We start from the raw sequence: 23,331 nt of genomic DNA, 5'->3' as shown, positions 1-23,331 counted from the left end.
GTATGATTTCATTTTCCCCAACAGCTTCCTGGACGAGTATTATTGTTCTTTTCATTTTATGGGTTCAGGGAGACCAAACGACTTAGTCCAAAGTGTTATTGTTGGTCAGTGGATGAAGCAATGAAACATCTACCAGATGACACAAATTCAGTTTTTAAAACACCCTGGCCTTGTCATCATGATTCCAAGAAATAAAAATCCTGACATGTCCCTTCTACCCCTCTGTTCACTGCATCTTCCCCTCCCCCCAGCACACTTAATCATAGAGGTCAAGAAAGACTATACTTGGGTGCTTGGGAGATGCTCTGATGTTAAAAAGAGATTCTCAGCTTAAACCAACCCAGATAGCGCAGTCATGGCAATGTGTGGGCTTGCTTTCTTTCTTCTTTCCCATATTGCTTTAAATAAAAATCTTGGAGCCACCAGCCATGTAATGATGGATTATTTTAAGTAACAACTGGCGGGGGAGGGGGGCGCAGGATGAATTAGAAACACAGACCCTTCCTCCTCGGTTTGGCAGGAGGAGGCTTCTGCTGCTGGGATTTGAAACCGTGGGTTTTCTCTGCTGCCTGCACAGAGGAAGGAGGCCACATGCTTGGGAGGGGGAGAAATAACGTTCCCGCTTCTGCAGTGTCTTCTCATTAGAGGCAGCCATCTGCTGAATTACGCAGCATGCTCTCCACTGGCCTCGGAGTCGGGTCATTCCTTCCACTCACATAAAGGGGACTGCGGGAAGGATTCGCGGGCCTTCTCAGGGACAGGACCCAGGGCTCAGGTTTCTCCAGCCAGGGCCTTCTCTGATCCCCTAGGAAAGCGCCGGGGTAGCAGGGGCCGAGCCTTGCTTTCACGGCCCTGATGAGGTGTGAGGTCGTGTTCGGTTTCCTTTTGCAGCAGAGGCCCCAGCTCTGAGCACTGGCGCTGAGGCAGGAACTGGGTTTTTTCAGATCCCCTTTAAATGAGACCAGATGGAGGCAGAGGCAAATTCAGGCTCCCCAGAGGACAGTTGGGCATTCATCCAGAGGCCTGTGAGTAAACCTTTTTTTTTTTCCTTCTCTTTTTAACAGATTGGACATAACAATGGCCAGAACACCTAGGAGACTCTTTAAATGACCTGATTGGAAGTGAAGCTGTCTGGCTTTTGTGGGAAAGTTGACCCACCCTGGGCAGGGGTCACCCCTGGCCTGAGGTGGAGGAGATCTTTTACCTAGAATCTGGCCTGTTGGCTTCGGTAGCCCTGGGGCTCTTAGAGGCCAAACTGAGGCTCAGGCCTGAGTCAGAAGAGAGGGAACTGGGAGCTGGAGGTGGGAGAGAGGAGTCAGAAGAAGGGCACTGGCCTTGATGAGCCTGTTCCGCCATCCTTCTCCTCCTGACTAGCATCAGCCCCAAGCCCCGTGTCTTGGAATTCTAGCAGCAGAAAGAAATCTCTGTGCCACTTGAGTCAGCCTTTCCATTTGAGAGTGGCTGGCTGCTTGTCAGGGTCCCCTCACCGGTCTCTGCCTCTAAATCGCTGTGTGACTGGGGACACGTCACTTCCTCCCTCCGAGTCTCTGTTTCCCCTTTTGTAAAAGGAGCCGGTTGGATGAAGTGATCTTTAAGGGCGTTTCCAGCTCTAACAGCGTACAGTTCTTGTGTTTCCTAGTCCTCTGGCCTGATTTCTTTCAGGTCCTTGACTTCTTCTGCTTCCAAATGAGATGGCAGAATTTAAGTCCACCTTTTCCTTGCTTTGACTCCTTGAGCTGGGTGGAAAGACTGTTGTAGAGAAAGCAAGCCAGTGGTTTTTAGCTCAGCAGGGTCTCTGGAACTGGAATGGAAAGCAACGACCCTTCAGATATTGTCTGTCTATCCGTGTAGGTCTATATAGCTGTTGTCTTCCTATAAAAGTACATGACAGCTGAATTTTTGTCTATTGAATCCCCTTTTAAATGCACTAGAAGAGCTAGCTATTTAATAGAATCCTGCTGTGAATCCTTTTACAGGAGGAAAAGCCACTCTGGAATTGATCTGGTGTATTAAAACCCAGAGTTGGATTTGCCACAACTGGGCCTTCTGTCTCCACGGGGGACATGGTTTCCTGTGTGCCTCCCCAGGATCCCCTAAGTTACTCCCCTACTGAAAGGCACTGGGGCCCCCAAGGTGTGCTGCTGGCTTTTGCAGGCTTTATGTCTCATCCAAAAGGCCCCCACATTTCTCTCTACCAGTTAGGGCATCATTATTACTGTCAGTTTCTTCATCCCAGTTTAATCAGAGCCAGGGAAATCCTGACATTTCATGTGTTAGGCATATTGGAGTTTTTTGCTTTCATTTTTGTTTTCAACCTCTGGGAACTTATCAGTACTTTTGTGCTTCTTATGGCTAATAATGCAGGTCATTAACATGATTATCTCTATCAGTTGTATCCAACTCTTTGCGACCCTATGGACTGTAGCCCTCCAGGCTTCTTTGTCCATGGGATTCTCCAATCAAGAATACTGGAGTGGGTTGCCATGCCCTCCTCCAGGGAATCTTCCCGACCCAGGGATCGAACCTGTGTCTCTTGTGTCACTTGCTAGTGGTAAAGAACCCACCTACCAATGCAAGAAACAAGAGACACAGGTTCGATCCCTGGGTTGGGAAGATTCCCTGGAGGAGGGCACGGCAACCCACTCCAGTATTCTTGCCTGGAGAATCCCATGGACAGAGGAGCCTGGCAGGCCACATTCCGTAGGGTCATACAGAGTCAGACACCACTGAAGCGACTTAGCATGCAAGCACTTGACAACACTGGAGGCAGCAAATAGGGCTAGCATCCACGTGATTGCTTCATCAGGTTATGCGATTTGACTTTGACTCCTGCTTCACGTGAATCTTTTCGGTGTTGCTGTTGTTTTTGGCCTCACCAACTTTGTGCTTTGTGGGTTTTCTCTAGTTGCGGTGAGCAGTTATTCTCTAGTTGTGGTGATTTCTCATGGCGGTGGCTTCTCTTGTTGCAGAGCATGGGCTCTAGGATGCTCGGGCTCAGTAGTTGTGGCACACTGGCTTAGTGGCTCCGCAGCATGTGGGATCTTCCCAGAGCAGGGATTGAACTCATGTCCCCTGCATTCACTGGGAGGCAGATACTGAACCACTGGACCACCAGGGAAGTCCCCATTATACTTTATAATAATAAGGCATAACGGGGCTTTCCTGATGGCTCAGCACTGAAGAATCCGCCTGCCAATGCAGGAAACTTGGGTTTGATCCTTGGGTTGGGAAGATTCCCTGGAGAAGGAAGAGGCAACCAACGCCAGTGCTCTTGCCTGGAAGACCCCATGGACAGAGGAGCTTGGCTGGGTACAGTCCATAGGGTCGTAAAGAGTCACACACAACTTAGCGACTAAACAACAACAACATGCTACATAATAATGTTATATATATATATATATATATATATTATGGGGCTTCCCACATGGCGCTAGTGGTAAAGAACCCATCGGGAAAATCCCCTGGAGGAGGCCATGGCGACCCACTCCCGTATTCTTGCCTGGAGAATCCCCATGGAGAGAGGAACCTGGGGGGCTACAGTCCATAAAGTCGCAGAGTTGGACACGATTGAAATGACTTAGTATGCATGCACCTATGTTATAATAAGGAAAATAATAAGGTTTTATTGTATTATTGGTAAAACAAATATTTTATATACAATAAAACTGCCTGAAAGCTGAATACTTAACTGAATTATCTGATTATCTGTACATAAAGCAACTTTTTCATTGTAACTAAAGATTTTGCTGAACTATCTGAGGCTACTTTCCTGCCTAGGAAAATATCATCATAGATGCTTTTTAAAAAATAACATTGTAATTCTGATTATAAAATTAAAATATGCCTACTGTAGAAAGTTTGGAAAACAGAGGAAAGCACCAGCTCTTACAGCCCCTCCAGCCCCAAAACGACCATTGTCATCATTTTGGTATATATTCTTCCAAGCTTTTAAAAATGCATATATACTTATTTTCCCCATGATTGGGATGATCCTGTATACACAAGGTTTTGTTTTTTTCACCTAACAGTATTTGGTGATCATGTTCCTATGCTATTAAATATTCTTAGAATATGATTTTTACCATCCGCTTAATAGTCCATCATGCATCACTGAACTATTCATTGAGTTTGAACATCCTGAAGATTTTCAGGGTCTCTCAGAGGTCACTATTCAGAGCTGGCGATCGATGTAGCGAAAGGGAAGGTGTGAGAAATTAGGCCCACCACGAAGTGACACATGAGGCTGCCAGAGAGACTCTGATTTCCATGTTTCTGTCCTTTCCTAGCATCTCCATGTCAAGGCCAGAGGAAGAAAGTCAAGGGCAAGCCCAGTTATCAGCCATGAGTTCCAAACTTTTTGTTTTGGTCTCATCCTTCAGAATGACAGCTACTAACTTGGCCACTCCAGGTTTTTTTTCCACCCCGGTTTGAAATGGAGACAGATGGACCCTCCTTTTCCTATGCCACAAAGGTTGGAGCGGGGAGGGCGACAGCGGTGGCCCATTTGGGTGCTTACGGGACTCTTTATTTTCAGAATCACAGCAAGGGGAAACTGATGCACAGCTGGAACCGCCTTCGCTCGTTCTTCATAACATGAACCTTCAAATATTCAATTAAAACACGAAATTGGCGTGTCCTCAGGGGAGGAGGCGGAAGAGAAAGAGAGCGGTGTTTCTGCCTGTGATATGAAATGTGGTATAACGTATTTCAAAACCGCAGGTGCCTGCAGATGAGGCGAAAACAGGAAACGCAATTGGGGAGGGGAGTGGAGGCTCCCCCAATTCTCAGGAGCATGCTTTCATTTTTGCCTTCCTTTCAGCTCCTCTCAGACTCTGCATCCTAATTACCCCTGCTGCAAAGCTGAGTGAGAACTCTCTTTTCGTGTATTAAAGATGTTTTTAAATTACACAGGTAATGTGTGAATACATTCATACTATAAAAGAATCAAATAATGCAGAAGCACACTGACTAACCCCCTGAGTAAGCCTCTAGTTCCGGTCCCCTCTCCTGAGGTAGCTTGAGCTCTGGGTTTTTAAGAGGTGTCTTTTTGGTTGCCTTTCTCTGCACTCACATACATGTATGTGTCAATACACACATGTAGGGATTTTTGCATGTGTCAACTCACACTGTGCTTATTGTTCTACAGCTTCTATTTTTCTACTGTGTCTCAGATATTCCCATCAGTACCTATAGTAAATTCTTTTTTATGTACTGGAGTACAGTTGATTTCTTGATCTTTGGGCTCCCCTTGTGGCTCGGCAGTAAAGGATCTACCGGCGATGCCTGCCAATGCAGGAGACGTGGGTTCAATCCCTGGATAGGGAGGATTCCCTGGAGACAGAAATGGCAACCTGCTCCAGTATTCTTGCCTGGAGAATTCCACAGACAGGAGAGTCTGGCGGGCTCCGGTCCAGGGGGTCTCAAGAGTCGGACAAGACTTAATGACTAAACCACCACCACCATAGTTGAATTACAATGTTGTATTAATTTCAGGTGTATAGCAAAGTGACTCTGTTATACATATATCTACTCTTTTAGATTTATTTCTCATATAGGTTATGGCAGAGTATTGAGTGGCGTTCCCTGTGCTATACAGTAGGTCCTCGTTAGTTACCTATTTTATTAATATATATAGTAGTGTGTATGTCAATCCCAATCTCCCCATTTATCTCTGCCCCTCCTTATTCCCTGGTAACCAAAAGTTTATTTCTAGATCTGTAATTCTATTTCTAGACCTACTGCATGCTTCTTAATGGCTGCAGAATATTCCAGAATGTGCACTTACCATAATTTAGTTAACTATTTTCCCATTGTCGGCCATTTAGGTTTTTTCCCCCTAGGTTTTCAGTATTATAAATAATGCTGTAATGAAGTTCCTTGTACTGTACATGGATCTTTGTATAGGCATGTGAGTTTCTGTAGAGTAAATTCTCAGGGAAGGTTGCAGGGTCATGGGAGATGAGCCATTTAGCATTTTGGTGGCTCTGTCCTTTCTAGCATCTCAGTTTAAAGCCTCAGACGTGGCACCACCTGATACTCAAGATGGTAAGAGTTTAGTGACATGTGCTGGGCCAGGTTGCCAGTTCCATCTCCTCTTGTGCACTTTGTAATCCAGGGAACATTCAATGAACTGCAATCAAAGCAATCAGGCCCTCAATTAATCAGACCACCTTAAGGAGAAATAGGAGAGAGATAAACTACCAGAGGTTTAGAGAGGAATGGGGTGGGGCGGGGGGAACTTCTGGGGGCTGTCATAGGGTCAATGTCCACTCAGCCCAAATCCTGTCCTTTTCACCTCTATATATTTACCTCTGAACAATGGGGCTGATATTCATAATGGTGACCTTGACATCTTCTAAGATTCATCAAAGCAGGAGTGAATGGTGCTCGCCAGACAGGATTTCCTAAAGCAGGAACTGCATTTACAAATTCATTTTTGAAGCTTTCTCAGCTACAAGGACTGAGACGTACAATTTACTGCTTAAATCTTGGTTAGCAAGAAAGACACATTGTTCAGATCCCATGTTCCCTAGTTCCTAGTACTGGACACCAGGTAAAAAAGGATTCTAAAAGTTACCAGTGGCCTTCACCAAATCCAGACCAATGGTTGTTTCTTTGTAATTCTTCCTGACTTCAACCTTGGCCTCTGGTGATAGAAAACTATTGGGTCATCTCTTACTTTCCTGATCATTTCCCTCCCTCTTGGAAGAATTCTCTTCATCTTCCCATTCCTTACTTGTGGGCATTTCTTTCTTTTTTTTGTGGGCATTTCTTATATTCAATGTTTAGTTCTTTTCTCCCTGTTCTGTCTCTTGAAGAACACATCCAGTTTCATACTTCTCACTCCTAAATTTGTCTCAGTCCTGAATTCTCCCTGAGCATGCAATTCCATATTGCTAAATACATACTGGACTTCTTCTGGATAGATATGTCACCATAAAATCAAAACTATCTCACTTTCTTTAATATAGAAAATGCTTTTACAAATCCAAAAGAGAAAGGCAAGCACCCATTTTAACAAAATCGGCAGAGACATGGATAGGTAACTCACATATACATAGACACAATCACATACACAGTCGAACAATAAAAAAAATTCACTCTCACTAATAAAATGCAAATTAAGTGACATGATGCCATTTTCCAGTGACAAAATTCATGATGGTTAAAAAACCTCAGAAGCGCAGTGCTAGTCTAAGTATGTGTAAACAGACACGCTCACACACTGGTGTTGAAAATAGACATTTGTAATATTCTCTGTTGAATGATTTCTCAATGTGTACCGAAGTCTTTCCAGTGTGTGTGCCCTTGGACCCAGCAGGGTTTAATTCTAGGAATTTAGCTTAAGGAAATAATCAGAGACTATGCAAACGTGTAAGAACATGAATTATTACTTAAAATGGTTGCAAACTTGGAAACAGGCTAAAGGTCTAGCAGTGGAAGATGGGTTGAAAAAACGTGGTAAATTCTTACAATGGAATGCTACATGACCAAAAATGTGTTGTTTTAGAATATGCTTAATTAATCAAGAGAGCATCCATACTATATTAAGTGTCAGATTATCTGTCAAGCCAGGTGATGAAAAGGAATATATATACAGAATTATCCCATTTTGTAAAAAAAAAATAAAAAAGAGATAGAGAAAGAAGTATATAGACTGTAGGGCAACACATAAATATTAGTGACGATTATCTCTGGAGAGTGATATTATGAGTGATTTTTATTTTCTTCTTTATAATTTTCCATATGTTTTAAAATTTCTACAGTGAACATTGATTACTCTTATAAAAATCTGATAAATGTAATTTAAAAGTAATAGCTGAAATGAGAATCTTAGACTTTTCCACTAAAGCACCCTTTCCTGGCTTCCCACTTTCTGCCCTTGGTGTCATCAATCCAAGCTCCCAAGCCTAGGACCTTGCAGCCTGACAGCTTTGATTGTTCCTTTACTGTCTCTGCCCCAACACTCACTGAGTCTCATTCTTCCTCTAGGATGGCTCTCAAATTTGTTCCTCCTTCCTGAGTCCCAAGTCAGATCAGTTCATTTCAGCTAGCATTTATTGTCACAGTGCCTGCTTGTCATTCTGCCAGTTCAGCGTTATTGGAGTCACCCCCTAATATGTCTTCCTGCCCCTGCCCTCTCTCTCCTCCCACTGATCAAGTGCCCAGCAGCTGGAATGATGTTTTGAAAACACCACTTGTGTCATGGTCCTTCCTGCTCAAAACACTCAGAATGCCCCTTTCAAACCCCATTGCCTGGGGAAGAAAGGCCATATGCTTTCTTCAGCTATTTCAGGCACTCACAGCACTGGGCTAGGTGGGAGATAACTGTGGCCATTTGAGGGGTGTTTGGTGAGGTTTTGGCAATGAACTAAATCTTTAAGAATAAGATATGGAGTCCTCCCCACTGCCATTCACTATCTTCAGTTTGAAAATTCCCTTTCCTCACCTTTTGGCACTTGGACCAGAGGCCTTGGAGCAGTTGGAAGTTTCATGGTGCCGAATTTGGAGACAGGAAGAGGCAGCCAGGGGCGATAAAATAGGGCTCAGGAAACCTCGACTCTTGAGTCCATTCCAATTTCTGATCTGCTAAGTAGGAGGCTCCATCAAGAAAGCAGATGGGCTCTTAGGTTTCTGTCTCCCCTGCAGCCTTGAGGACCAAGAGTGAATAGTGGGAAACTTATATATCTCTTTGATTGTTTTGATAAAAAGAAGGAGAAAGGGGTGAGGGAAGGCAAAGAGGGGCAGATGTAGAACAAACCCTAAGTGATGCGGGCCACTCATGAAACTCAGCTGTCTTCAGATACCCCTCTGGGGTCCAGAATCTACCAGCCAGGACCGAGTGATGGCATATGGTTGTCTGTTGAGAATACTCTGCTGGGAGTGTGTGGGATGGGATGTTTGAGGGTAACCATCTTGCCAGATGTCAGTCACGGGCACTCGTCCTGTCTCTTCAATGACCTGGTGACACTGATGGGAGTTGGATCCCACGCTGGGGGGAGGGCTGTCTGGGAACCAGTGGTGCAATGCCAGCTGCTGAGGGGCTCCCCCGCCAAAGCAGTCTGTCTGTTTCAGTGCAAAAATTTACCCTGATGTTCTGAGTCGAAAAGCTGGGCCCGTCCAGCCTGAGAGGTGCCTGTTAGCACAGCTGGTGATGCTGGGACAGGACTCCTGGCACCTTCTGTGTCCATTTTGGATTGCTCTTGGCACCTTTCTGGGTATGGAACAGAACACCCAACAGAAAGTCTGACTCCCTGTGTAGCCCACCCCTACTGTCTAGCTCAGCTGTCTCCTGCTTCCCCTTTCCTCTCTGCACCCCTCTCTTGGGGCCGCCAGCACTTAGCCGGCTTCTTGAATACAAGCAGGCCCCTTCGGTCCTGCCCCCTGGCTCCTTGGAAGCCTTCCTCAGTGTGAAGTTCTCCCTGTTTTGTAGAACTGCTAACAATGAGAACCCTTGGGACCTGCAGGCAGAGCAAAGGCCCCCTGCTTTCCAGGGCTGCGAATGGCTTACCTGACCCCGATGGAGACCAGGGAACCTGGGGCAGGCCGAGGGCAGCTGTGTAGCTGGACTGTCGCCAAGTGTTCCATGGCATCGCCTATTGTTTGAGGGTCTGAGGGGGAGGAGGACGTCACAGTGCAGTCAGAGCTGCAGCTACAGTCGCTGGAGTGTTTATCACACGCTAGGCCCCGTGCTCAGGGCTTGAAGAGCTTTATCCTATCCAGTCCTCACACCAGTCCTACGAGGTAGTAACTGCTACTGCCTGGTTTTACAGATGCGGAGATTTCGAGAAGTTCAGTAAATTTGTCTGAGGTCAGGAGGTCGAATGTGGGACTCCCACTCAGACCTGCCTGAGGTTGTGCCACCTTGGTTAGATCCCCCAAAGTGCCCTAGAGAGAGGAGTAATTGCTTTTAAAAATTTTATTAATTTTTTTTTTTTGGCTGCCCTGGGTCTTGGTTGCTGAGTGTGGGCTTTCTCTAATTGTGGTACTTGTGCTTAGTCACCCCTTGGCATGTGGAATCTTAGTTCCCCGTCCAAGGAGCAAACCTGCAATGACTACATTGGAAGGTGGGTTCTTTAATGGGGGACCACCAGGGAAATCCCAGTAATTGCTTTTGTGAAGTTTCTTTGTCATGTTTGCTGAACACTTATATGTATTCCAGGCTTTGTCCTAAGCTCATTACATGTGTGTTAGCGTATTGAGTCTCCCAATCACCTATAACATAATATCGTCTCCAACAGGAGAGTTAACCCAAGAATGGGAACCTCCGGCCCCAGTGTTCTCATCCTCTTACCCCACCCCCAACCCCGTACAAACCCCCTCTATAGTTGGCTGCGTGCGAACTGTATTGACATTCATTATGGAGCCTCAAGGATGCCGGAACCCAAGCATCCATGATTTGTAAGCTAATGGGTCATTTTGCTTTGGATCAGGAACTAGCTAAGGGGAGATGAGCCTGACTCCCCGAGTGTGTGTTCCTTCCTAGCACAGAGGGCACTGGGATGGGAAAGTGAGACCCAGGTTGCCTGTAAGCACGTCCTCATTTTCTCCCCTTCCTCCCTTTCCAAATTAGGGTGAAGGTTGCCGAACGGTCCCCCTGGCTGGACATGTGGGGTTTGACAGCTTGCCCGACCAGCTGGTGAATAAGTCAGTCAGCCAGGGCTTCTGCTTCAACATCCTGTGCGTGGGTGAGTATTTCCATAGCAGGAAATTCTATTACAGAATATGGATCCTTAATGGCTGGATGTGGCTTGGCAGGTAATTAGGTTCGTTAGTGTGTTGTTCTGATCTATCTGCAAGAGTATTTCTCCCCCTCTTCTTCTTTTATCCCTCTGCTTGTTTTGTGAGCAGCTGGCTGTAATTATGCTTTTTTTTTTTTCTCTGCCCAGACCAGAATGTGGGGCCATCCCTTGGGGGTGGGGGGAACTGAGCTGTGTGACACCCAGTGGAAATTCTGTGAGGGAGCTGACCAGCTCTTGTCAGGTTTGTTCTGACGTAGAGAATAAGAGCCAGGGCAGAATTGGGAGGGAGGTAACGGCGCTGGAAAGATGCCTGCTTCCCAGCTGTGGGCAGTGGGTTGGGTCTGTCCATTTCCTCTGCAGCCCTGCTGTGCTTGGTACAGTTTGAGCCTAAGCGCAGGGACCACACAGCTATGTGGCAAGTTCTTTTATTCCCTTGAAGTGTATCTGTGCCTGGATCTTTAGTCTCAAGTGTGGGAACCATGTCTTAGTCACCTCTACTGTGCTAATCACAGCACAAAGAGAGTTCAATGATGTACATGAAATGAATGAATGAATTATCTCCGCAGGAACCACTCACTATACTTCTCAAACACTTTCCTGTGTTAGTAATTTGGGTCCTTACTAGGACTCTGGGACGGACACAACTGGGCAACTTCACTTTCACTTTTCACTTTCATGCATTGGAGAAGGAAATGGCAACCCACTCCAGTGTTCTTGCCTGGAGAATCCCAGGGATGGGGGAGCCTGGTGGGCTGATGTCTTTGGGGTCGCACAGAGTCGGACATGACTGAAGTGACTTAGCAGCAGCAAGTAGCCTCAAGGAACAGAGGGAGACAAAGAAACTCCAGAGGATAAGGGACTTACCTGAGTCCACACAGGATAAGTGGCGGAGCCATGACAAGGACCCAGGTCTGCCTGACCCTTTGTTCCTCCCACTGCTTCTGTAACTGCTGCCTGCAACACCTCTTGAGAACCAAGAAGTGTTTTGGAAACTGTCACACTCCAACCAAACACATCTGAGGAATAGCAGTTCCCTGACATTCTTTAAGAATCTCTCTTTAGACCTTGCTGCCGTGCTGTGCTCAGTCCTGTCCAACTCTTGGCTGAGACCTTAAATAATCCCAGATTTACAAACATGATCACAGCATATAATTTTCACTATACGGTGCAGTAAGGCATACCTGCATATTTTCAGCGACGTACCTCCAAACCTTAATGACTGTACAAATACCATAATAATGGCAGTTTTCATGCCAACTGGAACACTCAAACACTTGCTAATTGCCTTTTCTTATTTTTGTATAGCCCTTATGGGGAGTTCATTCATGTTGAGGGTCTGAACCACGACTGAATTGCATATTTTACTCTAATGGTCTAAAGTTATGTTTTCTAACTAAGGCCATTCCTTTTTGTGGGACTCTTTTATTTTTTTGTCTCCATCCCTGGCACTCCTCAGATCATTTCATGGAGGAGAATAACTGCACCCTCAAGGACAAGTAGAAAAAACAAAGCCACTTCTACATCTAGGGGACAGGTGGTCAGCTAGGCTCACTCAGTAGTGACAAGACTCACTCCCACTGTCCAGCTCTGAAGCCTATGAGATGAAAATACATGCTTCACAGATTACTTATCAGGGGCCTGAAAGTCCACATCTAGGCTGTTAATTCTTCAAATGCCAAAAGTCGACCCATGGTTATGATGAAGTTCTGTTAGGAGAGGGATACAAAACAGACAGCAGCTGTGGTGATCGACATCAAGATCAAATGCCATCACATCCAATATTAGCCCTGCCAGATCTTTCCCATCTTTGGCTGATGGCCAACTTATTTCACATAACATTTGATTACTGAAAAACTTACGCACAAACATGATGGAGTCTCTTGGCATTCCTCCCAGAGCTCTGGATGACCTGCGCTGAAGTCAAGGGGATGAGAAGTGAAGGCCCACCCATGTCAGCCTCTCAAACCAAGTGCAATTGAGTGGCTGGTACAGCTTTGGGAGAGCCTAAGTGTGGGGTAATTGGCCATTTGGACCACAGGCTCTCCTAGGGCCCAGAGGAAGAGGCAACCAAGCTCCAGGCAAAGTGGGTGGGAGAAATAGTAAACCCCCACTCACCCACGCAGTTACAACTGTAACTGCTTCACTGTGCCTGCAGGGATAGAATTGCTCAACTGCTGGGGACAGACCCTCCAAGAGGAAAAGGGGAGAAAGGAGACCCTTACACCCAAGGAGTCACCCCTTCTCTTCCTCTCCCTACTGATGAAGTTTCAGGAAATGGGTGCCCTAGTAACTCCCCTTTTAGCCCTGAGGGTGCACCCCTTGCATGCACCTGCCCAGATTGGGTTAATTTCATTCCCCATCCCTGATCCACAAAAGCCTGCAACTCATACATCCCCGTCTCTGGCTGGGCTCCCAAGCCTGTCCTTGCTCTGAGAACCCACATGTTGGCCCTAAGTCACAAGTGGCTTACAGTGGCTCTTTGGCTGCCATCTCAGCCTGGCCATGGGGCGGGGTGCTGTCGCTGACTTGGCGAAGGGTCCCTGGCTTGGCCGCTGAAGGTGATCGTTTCTCTCACAGAACCTTCAGTGACCATATTTTCATGCCTACTGGCTGTGCAAAACGGTCAGTTTTACTCCCTTAATGATGGCTAGAAAACCATTCTGTTTTCATAGGGTATGTTTCCCCAAAGGACTTCCTTTTCTTTTCTGATCAGGCATTTTAAGTAAATTTTAAGTAAATGTAAAATTATGCTAATCCCAGCCTCGGTTATTAACAGAGACCTAGGATATCTTTATCACAGCAGTGTTTATCTGGTGCTGGGCTCTGATCAGAGGCCCCAGCAGCAGAGTGAGTACCCTACACACCTATGTGCACATGTGTGTGAGGGAAACAGGCTTCCCTGATGGGTGGCTCAGACGGTAAAGAATCTGCCTGCAGGAGACCTGGGTTCAATCCCTGGGTCAGAAAGCTCCCCTGGAGAAGGGAATAGCTACCCACTCCAGTATGGAATTGAGAGGGAGAATTTTTTTTTTTTTTTTTTTTTTGTAGCCCACAGGGACCCTCTGCCCATGGGATTTCCCAGGCAAGAATACTGGAGTGGGTTGCCATTTCCTTCTCCAGAGAGGGAGAATTTTTAATGAATCAAGAGCATAGTTTTTACACAAGGGCCCTGATAATGACATCTACGATTATTTTTAGAGGGCCAGACACATGGGTATGAGCATATTATGTTTCTTTTCCAACAGTTGACAATAAATACGATAATTACTGAATGGGATGAGATTCCCCTCCCCCTCTAAAAAATCTACTAGTCCCTTAGCTTTAGAAATCACTAGGATCCCAGGATTCTAGATATAGTACAGGAAACCTTGGAGGAACCACTTGAGTCAGCAGTGCAAACATTCGACTGGGAAGGAACCCCAAAGAGATTCAACCCTCTGAATGTGCCAGCAACAGAGAATGCCTGTGAAGAGCACAAAGGGTCATAATGATAATATTTACTTTGAAGCTGCTCAGGATTCCAGGCTCAACTGGGCTCGGTTGAACTTGGGGGATAGAAAACATACAAGAGAAGCAGGATTGAGGCTCTGCAGAAGGAGGGGAAGGGCAACTAGCATTCTCTCAAGGTCAGGTGGCGATGGCTTCAGCCCACCGTCTCTGGGAGAGGCAGCCATCCACCTGTCTACGAAAGGCTTCCAGTGATAGTGTGCTGGTCAGTGTTGAGCAACCCACTCTCAGAGAAACAGTGCCATGGTTTATAGCATCTGCTGGTTTCCCAGCTGGCATTATGCTCACCACAGCTGGTTTTAAACTGCCAACTTGACATCACTGCACACGGGCTTGGGAAGAGCTGCAGGAAGCCTGGCAAGCTGGCTCCAGCACACCACTGTTCGCCAGGTCTCTGCAAGATGAGGAAGGCATAGAGGGCAAGGTCACAGAGCCAGGCAGGACCCTGTCCCCATCCATAGTCTCCCTTGGCCAATAGGAGTTCCTGGAGAGTTTCCTTTTGGACACCTCCCGGTTGAACTCAAAGACATCTCTCTTGGTTTATTCCAACATTCGGAGCCAGAAGATACAAGCTCCATGCGCCTGTGAGTTACATGCCAACAGAGGTTGTGGCTGTCCTGTTCATTGCTGTATCCCCAGCTCCTAAATCTGTGCCTGGCTCCTATTAGAGGCTCTAAAGATTTGTTGACTGACTGAGTGAACCAGCATATCACACCTATTGGACCCTGGGGCATATATGGGCTCCAGTGTCAGACTGCTTGCAGTCTAATGCTGGCATTGTCACATCCTGCTTTTGTGACCCTGGGTCTTCCTCTTTCACTTTTCTTTTGTGGAAAAGTTTCTTCCGCCACATTTTATAGATGAGAAAGGTGAGGTGCAGAGAGACTGAAGAGCAGGGACAGATGCACACAGCTAGGAAGTGATTTGGTTAACTCATCGGTAAATTAAGGACAAATAGTATGGGCCTTAGGAAGCATCACTATGAATAAAGCTAGTGGAGGTGATGGAATTCCAGTTGAGCTATTTCAAATCCTAAAAGATGATGCTGTGAAAGTGCTGCACTCAATATGCCAGCAAATTTGGAAAACTCAGCAGTGGCCACAGGACTGGAAAAGATCAGTTTTCAATCCCAAAGAAAGGCAATGCCAAAGAATGCTCAAACTACCGCACAATTGCACTCATCTCACACATTAGCAAAGTAATGCTCAAAATTCTCCAAGCCAGGTTTCAACAATACATGAACCATGAACTTCCAGATGTTCAAGCTGGATTTAGAAAAGGCAGAGGAACCAGAGATCAAATTGCCAATATCCGTTGGATCATAGGAAAAGCAGCAGAGTTCCAGAAAAACATCTACTTCTGCTTTATTGATTATGCCAAAGCCATTGACTGTGTGGATCACAACAAACTGTGAAAATTCTTCAAGAGATGGGAATACCAGACCACCTTACCTGCTTCCTGAGAAATCTGTATGCAGGTCAAGAAGCAACAGTTAGACCCAGATATGGAACAACGGCTGGTTCCAAATAGGAAAAGGAGTATGTCAAGGCTGTATATTGTCACCCTGCTTATTTAACATATGCAGAGTACATCATGTGAAATGCCAGGCTGGATGAAGCACAAGCTGGAATCAAGATTGCCGGGAGAAATATCAACAACCTCAGATATGCAGATGACACCACCCTTATGGCAGAAAGCAAAGAACTAAAGAGCCTCTTGATGAAAGTGAAGGAAGAGAGAGTGAAAAAACTGGCTTTAAACTCAACACTCAGAAAACTAAGATCATGGCATCCAGTCCCATCACTTCATGGCAAATAGATGGGGAAACAATGAAAACAGTGAGAGACTTTATTTTTGGGGCTCCAAAATCACTACAGATGGTGATTGCAGCCATGAAATTAAAAGAAGCTTGCTCCTTGGAAGAAAAGCTATGACCAACCTAGACAAAGTATTAAAAAGCAGAGAGACATTACTTTGCCGATAAAGGTCTGTCTAGCCAAAGCTATGGTTCTTCCAGTAGTCATGTATGGATGTGAGAGTTGGGCCATAAAGAAAGCTGAGCACTGAAGAATTGATGCTTTTGAACTGTGGTGTTGGAGAAGACTCTTGAGAGTCCCTTGGACTGCAAGGAGATCCAACCAGTCAATCCTAAAGGAAATCAGTCCTGAATATTCATTGGAAGGACTGATGCTGAAGCTGAAAGTCCAATACTTTGGCCACCTGATGTGAAGAACCGACTCATTGGAAAATACCCTGATGCTGGGAAAGATTGAAGGCAGGAGAAGGGGATGACAGAGGATGAGGTGGTTGGATGGCATCACCGACTCGATGGACATGAGTTTGAGCAAGCTCCGGAAGTGGGTGATGGACAGGGAAGCCTGGCCTGCTGCAGTCCATGGGATCACAAAGAGTTGGCCACGACTGAGCTACTGGACTGAAACTGAATGCACAGGTTTATTTGGGGTAATACAGAAGAAAATATATATAAGGTATTTATTTACAGTGGTGCCCACATAAGGAGGTGCTCCAGAAGCAATAACTTTTCTTATTACTACTCAAACCTGCTTATTTTATGGAAAAAGAGACTGGAATCCAGAAAAGGGGGAAGGGCTCGGCTTAGGTGACACAGTCATTTAGTGATAACTCGCCTGGGACTCTGCATTTAACCACTTGCAACAACTGAATTGCACGAGGTACCAGAGGATGCAAACATTAACTGCAAATGAGGAAAAGGGTTAAGCTTTTCTTTGTCACAGTGGTGTTGAACTCGGGGTAGAGAGGTCAACACCAGACTATCACAGGGAATATAGTTTGAAAAAGCAGATTTCATATTCCATGTTTTAAAATGAAATCTTGAAAAAAAAAAATCTAGTGTTTCCAGGTTCCTATCTACATTAAGCCAAGTGAGAGGAAATCCTCTCTACTGGTGGAGATGACTTAAAAAGGGTTAAGAAAGCCTGCTGTCCACTCTTGAGGAGGGAGCAGGAGAGACAAATTGACCCCTGGGGACTCCTCAGGTTTCCTGCTGGAATGTAACAGCCAAGTCCCCACCTTCCTGCAGGGGCGTGGAATCTGCTGACCTGATCTGAGTTAGGCTCCCCTCCCACCCTCAATGCTCAGCCCAGGACAGCATCCCGGCTTAGGCTGGGTCTGTGCCAGCCGTGGAGAAGGATAGAGTTAGTTCCTCACCCCCACCAGCCTCCACATTGATGGCAACCTGGGCGGGAACACTGAGAGCAATGGGACCAGTTCTTGATTTTCCGCCCTCTTCTCGTGTTGCAATTCATCACAATTCCCTAGACACCCGCTGGGTCTTTTCTTCCAGACACTCATCATTGAGCGTCTAATTTCCACAGCCCTTTTGCGCTGGCAGGCATCCGGATGGTCATTTTCCCTGTTGCCCTGCCCTGCCCAGCCCGCCCAGCCTCCCTTTCTCCAGCTGCACAAACAGGGTGGGCCCCTCCCTCTGCTTACTGCTCCTGAGGGCTCTGTGTGAGCCTCTGCTGGGCGCTCTGGGGAGTCCTAGAAGCTGCCAGTCCCCTGCTCTCAGAGAAGTCTTAGGATCAGGGAGTCAGGGGCCAGCTCTGGGTGCTGGGGAGTCAGGGCCTACCACATCTCAGGCCATTCAGCAAAGAGCTCATGGAACAGGAGAAAGGGTCTGAAAGTGGGGTGTACAGGGATGATTTATTAGGCATGAACAAAGACGGGCTAAAATGTAGCTTGAGCCTCAGCGCCCTAGGGAAGGCAAGTTAGGGGGAGGAGCCACCCTGGTTTCCCAGCTCAGCGGTGCTGGCCCCTTTACAGTGGAGCTGCGCCCCACTTCGGGCGGGGAGGCGGATGTTGTGTGCCATTGCTCGGCCTAGTCTGCCACCTCCCATGGCAGAGGCCCCCCACCTTGCCAGATTTTTCTGGGGACCCGAATACTTCTGGTGCTCTTAGGGAGGGAAAGAAAGGGCCTCTTTTGAGAGAGTGTTTGCTGCTAATAGGTATAGCAGATCCTGGCTGGAAATGTGATCTGTGCAAGGAACATTTCCCTGCACCCCGGCACTCAACCGCATTAGTCAGACCTGGCTATGAAATCGGGCTGGGGGGCCGGGTAGCCAGGCTGAGTTGAATGTTCTCCTTGTTTTCCCTCTGTCTCACCAATCTCTCCACACAGAGAGCGCTCAGTAGAGACAGATATTTTTTTTCTTAATTTATTAGTTTTTAATTGAAGGATAATTACAATGCTGTGTTAGTTTCTGCACTACATCAACATGGATCGGCCATAAGTATACATATGTCCCCTCCTTCTTGAGCCTCTCTCCCACCTCCCACACCATCCCACCCCTCTAGGTTGTCACAGAGCCCTGGTTTGAGTTCCCTGAGTCAAATAGCAAATTCCCACTGGCTATCTGTTTTACATATATTGGTGTATATGTTTCCATGCTACCCTCTGCATTCATCCTGCCCTCTCCTTCCTGCCACTACCCACCCCCACCCCCCACCGTGTCCATAAGTCTGTTCCCTGTCTGCGAGAGACAGATATTTTTAAAAGCACCTCCTGCATTCATAGCTCATTATTCGGGATGAAAGAGGTTTGCAAGATGCAAAGCTAGACACACCCAGAGGGTGGAGGAGAGATGGACCATTTATGGGTTATGGGTTGAGCAGCTATAACCCCAGCCCTGGACTGCCCTGGAGATAGTGCTGTTGGTCACAAAAAAGGACTTGCCAGGCCACGATTTGCCCGAGGCAAACCCACTCCCCCCTGCTCCCCACCGGGAAAACCTGTCAATTCTTTTTTTTTTTTCCACAATGAAATATTTATTTTTTTTCATTTATTTTTATTAGTTGGAGGCTAATTACTTTACAATATTGTAGTGGTTTTTGCCATACATTGACATGAATCAGCCATGGATTTACATGTGTTCCCCATCCTGATCCCCCCTCCCGTCTTCCTCTCCATCCGTCCCTCTGGGTCTTCCCAGTGCACCAGCCCGGAGCACTTGTCTCATGCATCCAACCTGGGCTGGTGGTCTGTTTCACCCTTGATAGCATACTTGTTTCAATTCTTATATTTCAAGGGATGGGAGCGGGGAAGGGGAGCAGAGGGATGATGATAACAGGGCAGCCCAGGTCTCCAAAGCGCAGTCCTTGGCTCCTGGCAGTGGCTGAATATATGTTGCAGCTCTCAGCTCTCAGGAATAACCTCCAAGAACCTTCACCAGTCCCCACAGCCCTGCCCCCACTCCTTAGTGTGAAAGCCAAGACTTTGAAATTCCAGTGGTTGAATTTATTAGTATCCTGCAGCCTGTTAGTTAAACAAACAAATGACTGGCTTGTTTGAAATCTAAAGGGAAGGATAATTTGTGGCCTGCTGAATTCCCTCCCCATTAGCTAAAAATGGTCTCCCCACTGGGATGTGCATCCCCTGCTGTCTGGGGCTGGCAGGGAATGGGGGGAGCTTGTTGAGAGGAGAGGATATTTATTTGAGGAGGGACTTCTGTCCCTTCTTTTAAACTTGAAGATAGCCCTTAAATTTTTCTTATGAAAGCTATACAAGTTCCTTGTAGAAAACTGGGACAATATAGAAAAGCATAAAGAAGGAAGTGAAAACCACACACAACCCCACCACCCAGACATGACTGTTTGGTAAGAGTGCTCTGTATGCCCTTCCAGTCTTTTCCTTAGGCATGACTTTGCCTCTCCATCATCTCCTTTTAACACGGTTTCTTTTTCTGAGTGTAAAAACGATGCACGCTCAATTTTCAAATAGTACAAAAATATGAAGACTAAAAGGAAAATTACCCCCATTCCACTATCCTGAGATGACTACTGCCAATACGTTGCTGCAGTTCCTTAGACTCCTTTTCACTTAACTGAGATCACCTAGTCCGTCTAGTTCTAGGCGCTCTTCACTTAGTGTCTTACTGTGTATGTTCTCCCATGTCAGTGAATATACATCCAAAATATGCATGAATGCATCACAGTTCATTCTTTCATTTTTCAGGAGAGACAGGTTTGGGCAAGTCCACCCTCATGGACACCCTGTTCAACACCAAGTTCGAGGGGGAGCCAGCCACCCACACACAGCCGGGTGTCCAGCTCCGGTCCAATACCTATGACCTTCAAGAGAGCAACGTGGGGCTAAAGCTGACAATTGTTAGCACGGTGGGCTTCGGGGACCAGATCAACAAGGAGGACAGGTAAGGGAGGCAGTGGGGTGGGGAGGCCGGTGGGAAGCCCACGGGGAGGAGCTCACCACCGGGTTCTTGCCAGACCTCTTGTCAGCAGAGAGCTCACTAGCGCCGCCTTCCGCCGGGGTTCCTGTCTATTTCAGTGCTCTACTCCACATGCTCTGCTGAAAGGAGGATGTCTTTCTCCTTCATTCAGCAAACATTTACTGAATTCCTACCTTGTGCCAGGTACTGCCATGCTCTCTAACAATCTAAAGAGGAATGACTTTGTCTCTGACCTCGAGGCAGTCACGGGGAAGCCTGGTCTTAAATCAACAAGTTCCTTTGAGGTGACCTCCTCTGTAAAGGACAGGGTACAGTGTTACAATGAGAACGGGAAGGAGAGAACAGTCAGCTCTCAGGGCGGGGTGTGGGGTGGGGAAGGGGGTGGGGGGAGGGGTGTTCAGGGAGGCCTGCACAGAGGAGGTGTGCCTGACCTGGCCTTTGAAGGGTGAACGATTTTGCTGGACAGACAAGGGAAGTTTGGAAAGGGCATTCCAGAGAGGGACAACAGCTTGTATGAAGGCAAAGGCTGTGGAAGACCATGGTATGCTGTAGGGGACTGCACTTGTTCTGTTCGGCTAGACCAGGGGTGGAGCTAGTGAAGGTTGTTTCAGGACCCTCACTTGCCCACGCCCCTCCAAAGCCCTGGAACTAATTTCTAGTCATTGTGTTGTTTGCTCTTTCTTGGAGGGCCCTTCAAATCATATAAGCTTAGGTCCCTGTGATAGCCACTCTGTCCCTGGGCTGGTGCTTGGCATGAGCTGGGGGAAAAGTGAGGGGAGATGAGCCTGAAGAGGTAAGAAGGGGCCGGATGATGGAGGGGTTAATAGAATAAAATAGGGTTAATAGAATAAATAAATAAAAGGGGTTAATAGAATAAAAAGCTCTACAAAGTAGAATGATGTGGTTGGATTGGCCTTTGAAGAAGGGGCTTTGGGATAGTATGGACATGGGCTGGAGAGCAGGAAGACCAACTAGGAGACTGTTGGACCAATTTGATGGAGGCCGGCGGTAAAACAGGGAAGAGGAGACAGATGGGGTAACTGTTGAGTAGGTAACTCAAGAGGACTTGGTAGAGGCTTGGTGTTGAGGTCGGGAAGGCAAAAGAAGAACCTAGAATAAGACTGAGATTTCTGGCTTTGGAGAGTGGACAGATGGTGGGGGCATTCAGTAAGAGGGACTCAAATAGAACCAGGTTTAAAAAGAACTAGCTCTGTTTTGGACACGGTGAGCTTGAGATGCCTGTGGCCTGTTGAGAGAGGAGGCGCCCTTCATCGGTTGGCAGCTGAATGTGCAGGCTTTTGAGGTGAGGAAAAGGCCTGTCCTGGCAAAAGACTTAGGTTATCAAGGTAGAGGGACTGTGTTCCAGCCGCAGACGTAAATAAGATCATCCAGGGAGTGGAGTTGAGTGAGGTGAACACTGTGCTAAAAACAAAAGCCTGGGGATGTTAAGTCAGCAGATGGAGGAAAAGACATCCTGGAAAGAGACTGAGTTGGAATAAGCAAAGAGGTGGGAGGAGAGACCGTGGGCGGTTGAAAATGGTGTGCCAGGGAGGGCCGGAGCGAGGCTCAGATGAGGACAGGATGAGGGCTGGGTTGAGGTGGGGAGGGTCAGACACCATCTGCATTTAACTAAAAATCATGTGTAATCCCACATGCTCTTCGCAGAAAAGGTCATTCATCATTTTGAGCAAAGTGTCTGCTCATCCTCTGAGAATCCCCTTGCTTCTTAGCAAATTTGTATCCCCAATTTTTCTATTTCTCCCTTAAAATAACAACAGCCACACTCATTTCCTTATAATGAATAGATATGTTTAGCTCCTTAAGATGTGAGCTGAATTCTGTTTTCCATTTGAAATTCTAGATGAAGGACACCTCTGCTTTTTATAGGCTTGCTTATTGTGCTAATCTTGTATGGGGGAGAATAAATTAAACCCTGGGGAAAGGGGATATTTGGGTCACAATATGAGTGATTAATCTCAGCTGCAGATTGCTCAGCATCTCCTCAATTAAATATCTTACGGTTCTCAGTAACATACGTTTGATACGCCTAACATTGGAAAATGTCTGGATAATGATGGTTTGGGAGGGCTGAACTGATAGAACCCCTTAGAGGCTAATCTGCTTCTTTTATATTTTTAGTATGCTTACTGTTTTTCCTAATTATAAGTATGATACATGCTTATATCAAATAACACAAACTCGAATAAGTAGAAATGAGAAGCCTCCGGGAAATGGGCTGGGGAACAGTAGTAGAGTGAGTTCCAGGGATTTGTACCAAAAAGCCATGTTTTCTCCATTCTGACAAGGCCAGGAGGGCATAGATAGGTCAGTGCAGCTGCACTAAAATAGAGCATCAGAAAGCCCTGCTTTACCCAGGATGCAGAGGTAAACTGAGGAGAGCAGGGACGAAGGCTAGAGCCTGGGGAAAGGCACTATTTTTTAAGAAAAAGAACCATAAACTGGACTTCATTAAAATTAAAAAGATTCACACTATTAAGGAATTGAAAAGACATGTCCCAGACAGGGAGAAAACATTTGCAAATCATATGTCTTATAAAGGACTTGTAACCAGTGTATTTTAAGAAAGCTTGCTTTTCCCAAATAAGACAACAACCCAATTAAACAAGTGAGCAAAAGATCTGAATACACATTTCACCAAAGAATATACATGCATGATTCATAAAAACATCAAAAGATGCTCAACATCATTAGCCATTCAAGAAATGCAAATCAAAGCCACAACGAGTTATCACTTCACACCCACTAGAATGGCTATAACCAAAAAACAGAAAACAGCAAGTATTGGTGAGGATGTGGAGAAATCAGAACCCTCATGACACTGCTGGCGGGAAGGTAAA

At 46.4% G+C, this 23,331-nt stretch overlaps 1 protein-coding gene across 5 annotated transcripts in view; it reads left to right on the top strand.

Annotated features, from left to right (window-relative positions):
• The window catches only part of SEPTIN6 (septin 6), a 74,696-nt gene that overhangs the window by 5,795 nt on the left and 45,570 nt on the right, over nt 1–23,331 (top strand). For 4 of the 5 annotated variants that reach the window (XM_043897848.1, XM_043897846.1, XM_043897847.1 and 1 more), the window contains exons 2-3: nt 10,574–10,688; nt 20,242–20,437. In XM_043897848.1, the coding sequence (XP_043753783.1) occupies nt 10,574–10,688; nt 20,242–20,437 (311 nt within the window). Of the gene's footprint in view, nt 1–904; nt 1,026–10,573; nt 10,689–20,241; nt 20,438–23,331 lie in introns of those variants that run through there. The other variant, XM_043897850.1, reaches the window with a different exon arrangement.

Source organism: Cervus elaphus, chromosome X (genome assembly GCF_910594005.1).
Source record: "Cervus elaphus chromosome X, mCerEla1.1, whole genome shotgun sequence".
In the NCBI taxonomy this organism is placed as follows: Eukaryota; Metazoa; Chordata; class Mammalia; order Artiodactyla; family Cervidae; genus Cervus; species Cervus elaphus.
This window is presented reverse-complemented; position numbering and strand designations above follow the sequence as displayed.